This window comes from Sciurus carolinensis, chromosome 10 (genome assembly GCF_902686445.1).
Source record: "Sciurus carolinensis chromosome 10, mSciCar1.2, whole genome shotgun sequence".
Classification (NCBI taxonomy): Eukaryota; Metazoa; Chordata; class Mammalia; order Rodentia; family Sciuridae; genus Sciurus; species Sciurus carolinensis.
Window position 1 is genome coordinate 65552110 of NC_062222.1, and position 7825 is coordinate 65559934.

Here is a 7825-nt window from a genome sequence, read left to right on the forward strand (position 1 = left end):
TGGGGTAAGTGGGATTTTTTAAATGAAGAATATACACTATTTTTTTTTCTTGCCTAATGACTCCATTTTAATTTTTTAAAGTTATATGACAAATTCATCTTAACCATAATTGCTTGAATGCTTCAAGTCAATACTAATTTCCAAAAAACCAATAGAGAAGGCTCTCATCATTTATGTTCAATTCAAATGATGAAGCTTAGCTCTCAAGAGAAATATAGTATTCAAAGTGTCTCTTTAGACTTAAGGAGTCATGAACATAAATATTTCCAAAGTGTTACAGAATATTTTATTAGAATTTTAAAAAATCATACTTAAAAGAGAAGTCCTTTGTCAAATTATTAATTTGAGAAACTAAAATTTACACGTAGTTGACTAGTCCTAAATAAGAAAGCAGTCCAAGGTAAATATATACAATAGGAATGAAGAAATAATAGAAATGGGAAGCATTCACGTTTAGTAAAAAGATTCTCCATATGCAAATCACACTTAAATAAAGCACTGGTCTTTATATTTTAGTTTTGTCTAGTAGTCCAAAAGACTAGTTCACTTCAATACTTACTTCCTTAAGAAAATGAAAGTTTTATTTTCAGAGAAAAATAATAATTTATGTTTGTGGTTCATTTTCCTTTAGTGTGCCTTTCTATCATTATAGTTCTTTTTTTCAAATTTCTTTATAGTATTTAAGCTTAGATAAAATTATTAGTTTTATTAAAGAATAATGTAAATGTATGAATATCTAAAACAAAATTTTAAAAGGGAATGAAAAACTCAGACCATGGGAAACTTTTGGTACTTTAATTTTATGATTATTCAAACTTCAATAAGAAGCACGTTTTATATACCAACTTTTGGAATTAAAGTCTTTTTCAGGCATTTTAAATTTTCTTTCTGTAGTGGGCACAGGGTGGTGAATGCGTTGAGTTTTCAGTGATGACTGTGTGGTGCCACAAGACACACAGATTATACTGCCTTTCTACGATACTCTTGGTATAAAATTATAGGAAAATGAACTAGATGTGTCCCCATCCCAGGAGATACCTAAGGTTTGGTTTTCTGATCCAACCTATTTTCCAAGTTTTAAAGTAAAAGTACTCTTTAAGAAGTGGAACACTGAATTAACTATGTATAATGTATACATCTTTTAAAAAAATGATTCTTAAGTATAACTTTTTTCATAAATTTTCTTTATTTTACCTTATTTTATTTTATTCTATTTTCTTCTTCAGACTCTAACTTCAGTTTATTCAGGGCATTGTAAACTGTTTTTATTCCAGTAGGTGTCAGACTTTCCCAGTGTGCGCACTGTAAAGCAGGCTAACAGTCGTGTGAAGCTTAATTCTATCTTAATGGGTTGTTCCTGCAAACTGACTCTTTTAGCATTTCCCCCTAAATAATATATTCTTTAAATTATAGCTTTATAATAAGAAAAGCAGCATGTGTGGAAATACAAAAATTTCTCAATTACACGGACTATATGAGGACTTGTTAAATTCTAGCATATAAAATACAAAATATATCTATACGTTCGGTAGTAACAGTGAAGAGAAATAGCAAAGTAATTCAATAAAGTAAATGATTAATGAGAAAAAATTGAGATATGGAATATATATAATGTTTGTTTTCACTGGCAGTAATATAATGGATGCATATTAAAAATACTCTTTTAATGTAATGGTGTGTTTCTCTTTAGAATTTGACAACATTAAAAAATAACCTATGGCTATCATTAGGCCTAATCGTAACTTTGCATCAACACATGAATTTAACTCATCAGATTCTTCTAATCTGAAACCTACTTATAATTCACACAAAATGAACAGAAAAAAAAAAATATATATATACTATGAGAGCAGAATTACTTTAATGGTTTGATTGTGTAATTTAACATAATTTTTAAATGTGGTATTAATTTCTTAATTTACAAGTAACTTAAAAGATATGAAGAATGCATCCTTTGAGGCGTTACATTAGAAGTCACAACTCATTCAACTAAACTTCCTCTTTATACATAAACAAGTTACATAGTTTACAGAAAATGAATATTACAAAATTTTAAAAGAAATTGTCATTACTTTCATCCAAAAAAAATCCATTTTTTTCTTCATATTCAATTTTTATTCTTTCATGAACATTTTGACCCCAGCTGTACATGAAATAAAATGAGGAAAGAAAAAGATACAAAAAATGGAAAACTGAACTAACCTTAATTTCTAATCTTTCTCTTCTCTGTTTCATTAAAAACAAAACAATTAAAACAGAAAGCAGAAACCTCCTCAACAGAGCTGCCAGTAACTGCTGTCTCTTTTTCTACCTTTCTGTGTAGCTCCAGTCCCTTGGACCTCATCACAGAGCTCACTTCACTATTCAGTGTCATGTCACTGTAATAGTGGCTATTTTGGGTCTTCATTTTCCTGCCCTTTTTCAGCAGTATTACACACTGTTGATCACTTGCCTCCCTTCCTAAAATATTTTTTTCTTTGCTCCATAGACATTCCATTTAAGGGTTTATTGCCGGTACCTGCTGCTCTTAGTCCACCAAATATTAGAATTTCTCTGATTGTGATTCTAGGACTATTTTTCAGCATCATCTACATCAGTGCCTTAATATATTTCTATACACCAATGCTTTCCTAGATTTTGCCCTGGACTTGATCTCCCCTTTGAGTTCCAAACCCATCCAAAACCTTTTTTTCCACACAGTTTTATTGAACTCTTTCTATAAATTTGCCACTACTCTGAGCAGTGAATAGAATAGTCAGTAAGACAGGCAAAGTTCTTGTGTTTGTGGAATATATATTCAATTGTGGAAAGATACAAATAGACCAAGTAATTTTAAATAAGTGCTATGAAGGAGAAAGAAATAAGGGTGACAAGATACGAATAATGAGCAAGAGTATAGAAAACTTTACATCAATTGTTTGGAGAAGTTCTCTTTGAGGAGAGGACACTAAACTTAAGTTGCAAATGAAAAGGAGTCCCTCAAACTACCTGCTGAAGGAAGAGCATTCTGGTAAGAGCAAACAGGAACTTCTTAGAGATCCATATTTAACTTGACATGTTCAGTAAGCAGTGAAGGCCAGCGTGCCCAGAGAAATCCTGAGAAGTGAGTTTGGAGTGTGAAAGTAAGTGAGATACCAGATTTCGCAGATTTGCAGATGCACATTTCTGTGAATCCAGAATGTTTTGAAATCAGTGATACTCTTCTGTCACAACTGGTCAGAGAGTACTTAGTGCCATTGCCTTAGAAATACCTTAACCAGTTTCATTTTAAGTTCATAAAAAGAATGATATGATAAAAAAGTCTAAAAGATAAACCTAAAAATTCTAAGAAATAAAGTGTGATGTCAGCCTTTTCTTTTTTTCTTTTTCTTTTTTTTGGAGGGGGTATTGGGGATTGAACTCAGGGGTACTCAACTAGTGAGCCACATCCCCAGCCCTATTTTGTATTTTTATTTAGAGGCAGGGTCTCACTGAGTTGCTTAGCACCTCGAGGTTGCTGAGGCTGGCTTTGAACTCACAATCCTCCTGCCTCAACTTCCCAAGTCACTGGGATTATACACTAGGGTCACCACACCGGGTTCTCTTCCTTCTTATAAAAACCCAAAATAATGTGTCACCATGACAAAGTCTTACATCCAATGAAATACATTAATCTGCCTTATATATCTAAAAGATCTCTTACTTGCTGGAGCATGGAGCATGGAAGGGAAGTGTGGAAGGATATGATCCAGTTAGGAAATTAGTGGTAGATAAAGGCGGATGGGAATAGAATGGTGGGAGCAAAGGTGGAGAGAAGTTGAGGAACTTGAGAGATATTGGAGGGCCTAAAGGACTTCTTTATAGACTAGATTAAAAAAAAAAAAAAAAAAAAAACAGGAGGAAGAGAAAAATGTCAAGGACATATCTAAATTCTCCAATTATGTAATTAGTTATTTACTGAGATGATGAAGACTGAGATACATGTGTGCAGGGGGTGTGGAGTGTGGGAGAAGCTAGGGAGGCAGTTGATCGCATCAACACCTCCTTGTATCTATTATCCTCTCAGGCCAGGCTCACTGACTCTATTCAGAATGGCAGGTTGTTCACCTATTGCACACTCAGAAGCTTCATTCAGAATGTTCACTGTGTTTGATTCAGCATCAGCCTTTGTGATTTATTGTTTTTTTTCCTCACACCCCTCGGATAGGGAATGTAGGCGTTTTTGTTTACTATTTGCTCCGAGCATTACCACAGTGCTGGTGTCCAGATTAGGTGTCCAGTCAATATTTGTTCAACACATAAATATACCAGTCCTAATTTCTTCTTTTTTGCCCTATCTACCTACTCTGCCAGACAGGAAACCATAGCTCCATTGTAGTTAAGAGATCCTGAAGTGCTAAAATGAAAGAAAATGCATGATGATGCAAAATATACCAGAACAATCATGTGGAAAAGAAGTTGTCATAGACAGAAGTATTCCTCTTACTAAGAACTACTGTAACAATCCAAGAATGACAGGAGAGGGGGAAAAAAAGTAAGATGAGTTTATCCCAAATCAACCAGGCTTTTCCATGGGGAAATATTTCTTTGGGAAGGATTCTTCTTCATATTCACAATTTGATCTTCATATTTCACACTTAATTTTCTTAAATATTGTGTACCTAGTAAGCACAGATTTTTGCTATCACTGAAAATATGTCCCTATATGCTCTCAGTGATACATATCACTAATATTTGATAGACCTAATTCTGTTGTCTCCCCAAATGAGCAAGGTTAATACATGCTTGTTAACTATTATAGACAAAATCTACTCAATCCCAAATTGAACATTTTATAATCTGTAGTATTGATTTTTCAATCTAAATTTTCAAGTAAAAAAAATTCCAAGTGAATAAAGTTTTAGTTAAAATCAGATATACCTGTACATATTTTTTAAAATTGCATAACTTTTCAGATATGGTGAAGAAATAGACTCAATAAGAAATGCGTATGAACAAATTCATCAATTTGTTTTCCTCTCACTGTCTTACTCCTCACTTTTATATCAACACCAGCTTGAGCAAAATGTCCTCACATAGTGGGAGTCAACTACTATTTTGCATTTGATTGTTAAAACATTATTAGGAAGAAGTCTAACAATTTAGATCCCAAACACATTTGGTGTCTTGAAATCTTTTTTTTTTTTTTGGCGGGGGGGGGGGGTAAAAGTACTTTACAAGTTTAGTTTTGTAACCCTCAGCTTCTAGTATTCCAAACACATAGATAACTCTGAGTGTTAAAGGAATAATGGCTTAGCCAAGATTATTTTTTCTTTGTTTTTGTCTGGTTTTCAGTCTATTTGAATGCTCTCTCTAACAATGCTACTTTAAAGTTGGCTTTATTATTTTACGTCACCAATTCAAAATGGTCCAACTTCAAATTAAAATCAACACATAAGTAGTCTTTTCTAATTTATCACATTCATTACAATGAACACAATATAATAGCAATGCTAGTAAAACACCATTTGTGGAGTCCCTTTCCTGTGAGATTCATTTGTCTAAGGCATATTTCATTATTTTGAATCTGGATGATAATCCCATAAAATTTTACTTTTATCTGCATTCCCCATATAATATATCTTTTACATAGGAAGAAACAAAGACTCAGGAAGATCAGTCGATTTGGTCAAAGTCATGGGTCTTGACAGTCCTAGAGCCAGAATTACAACCTAAGCTTAATTATATAATGAGTATTTTTGCACACAACTCAGATGGTTTGATTATGACATATTTTCTACAATTCTATTCTAATTTTCACATCTGTTTATGTCCCCATTTAAAAAGTTTTTTCTTCTTTCAAGTTGTGGATGTAGTTTTGAACACAACTAACACATGGAATTAAAAAAAAAAAAAAACATAAGAACGAATAGCCACCATGATGCTACTTTAGTAGTGAATATCCCAAATAACAGTATTTGCATAAGTGCATAAAAAAAGTGATTTTGATTATTTCAGATAAAACAAAATTGCTGCATTTTACTTGCTCATCTTTTCTCAACTAGGTAAGGTAAAAATTGTAATGGTGGGATTACAATTATGATCTGATTTTATCTTGAACCTAAAATAATTTTCTGGGAGTGAAGTAATTTAACCAATAAGTTATCTTATAATGTTATAGAATTACAATCAGACACAGAAAAAATATATATAAAGGAGTGTTCCTTACTTTCCTCTAGTTGTTTCAAAGCTTGATTTTTGATAGCTGGGTCGTTGGCTTTGACTGCTATCTCCTCTGCTGAGGTAGGTTTCTCTTGGGGATCGATTTCCCATGCCTCTAACTGAATTTAGGGAAATTTCTTGTTGATTTGACTTTCTGGCAAAACTCTGAAGAAATTTCAGTGTGGAGTTGGAAAGAACCACTGTCTCTGCTCCAGGGTTGACCTTGATGCTGGACTGGGTTGGGAGGGCATGATTTTGAAGCCCCACCACCCCTTCTTCTGTCTTCCCTGTGGGTTTGAGTGTTGGGTTTCTCATACCTTCAGGAAGGGTGCTTGTCTCAGAGGGAGGCAGTGTGGATTGTAGAGGACTCTCTTCAGAAGTTCTCATCCCAGAAATTGTAGCTCTCTTAGAAGACGGGATCTGAGAGAATGACTTCATTTGGACACTTTGTGTGTTATTTAGAGGAATTGAAGTGGAGGCCATATTCTTCTGGAAGTTTTCATCCTCAGTTGTAGTCCAAGAATGCTCAGTGTTGTTAAGCCCAATGCCCCCACTCCATATACTTGAAAGCAGAACAAATAACTTTGCGCCCTTCATCTCAATAGTTTGAAACAAAAAAATTCATGTGAAATTGGAGGACAAAGTCTTTTAAGCTTTTGGGATGGCTGTTTCTACACTGAATGTGCTAAGACAGAACTTTGCCAATTTGAGATGTGTAGAGGAAACAGGTTTCTGTGTTTTGTGGTGGACTCAGGAAGTTGGATTTCCTGTTTCTGTAGGCTTTTTGTGATCTGTGACCTCTGCTAGGATGGATCTGTGGATGCGGTAAAAGGGCCTCTGACGAAGCTAAGGGTAAATGGAAAAATGAAGGCAATTATTATCAGAAAAACCCAATGAGGAAACCATGAAACAACTTTCCTTCCCAAAATATCCAATATTCATGTTTCACTGATTTTGAAGAAAAATTTCACTTGGATAATGAGAACTATAGAATTTTGTTCATAGAGGCTGAATGAGAAAGTATAACATTTTGTTCTGGACATAGGAAATTGAGAAAACATTTTGTGATACTTCTTTTTTGCTGTGCCATATCCAGAGTCACAGTCTGTACAAATATTTACATAAGCACACAAATAATCAAAAACACATTTGCAGTCTCTGTCTTTCATACATCAAACAGGATGAATTATGAAAACTTTACTATTTTTATAAATACACTTCAGTTGCATCATTACTTGAAGTTAATCTCAATGATTGTAATAACAAAAAGAAGCTTAAATAATTGTAAAGGTATACAAGAAACTTGCTTTAAATTTTGTTATTAGAATTTCTACCACTGATACCAAAAAACAGAATGAATAAACAGAATGCTACCTTATCTATTTTTTAACCCTGATGTTCTAGGGGTTGTGTGTAATTAATATTTTACCACTGAAGAATAGATGAAGAAAAATGAGTCACATGAAAATAAAATAGTGTCATATAAAATACTTGTATATCTTTACTGTAGTACATGAAGAAGTAAACTGATCAAAGAGTTTTCTATTTTTTTTTTTTAGTAGAGATGCTTCATGAATTTATGATTTCATTTTTCCAGCAAATCTCTGATTCCTAGGGTTCTACTAATCTCTTTCGTTTGCAAAAT

The 7825-nt window shown here is 33.3% G+C and overlaps 1 protein-coding gene across 2 annotated transcripts in view; it reads right to left on the reverse strand.

The window, feature by feature from the left end:
- Positions 1 to 6853, reverse strand: part of Mmrn1 (multimerin 1) — a 57135-nt gene extending 50282 nt beyond the window's left edge. For both annotated transcript variants that reach the window (XM_047566684.1, XM_047566683.1), the window contains exon 1: positions 6188 to 6853. In XM_047566684.1, coding sequence (XP_047422640.1) covers positions 6188 to 6777 — 590 coding nt within the window. In that variant the 5' untranslated portion in view covers positions 6778 to 6853. The remainder of the gene's footprint in view (positions 1 to 6187) is intronic.
- Positions 6854 to 7825: the final 972 nt, after the last annotated feature.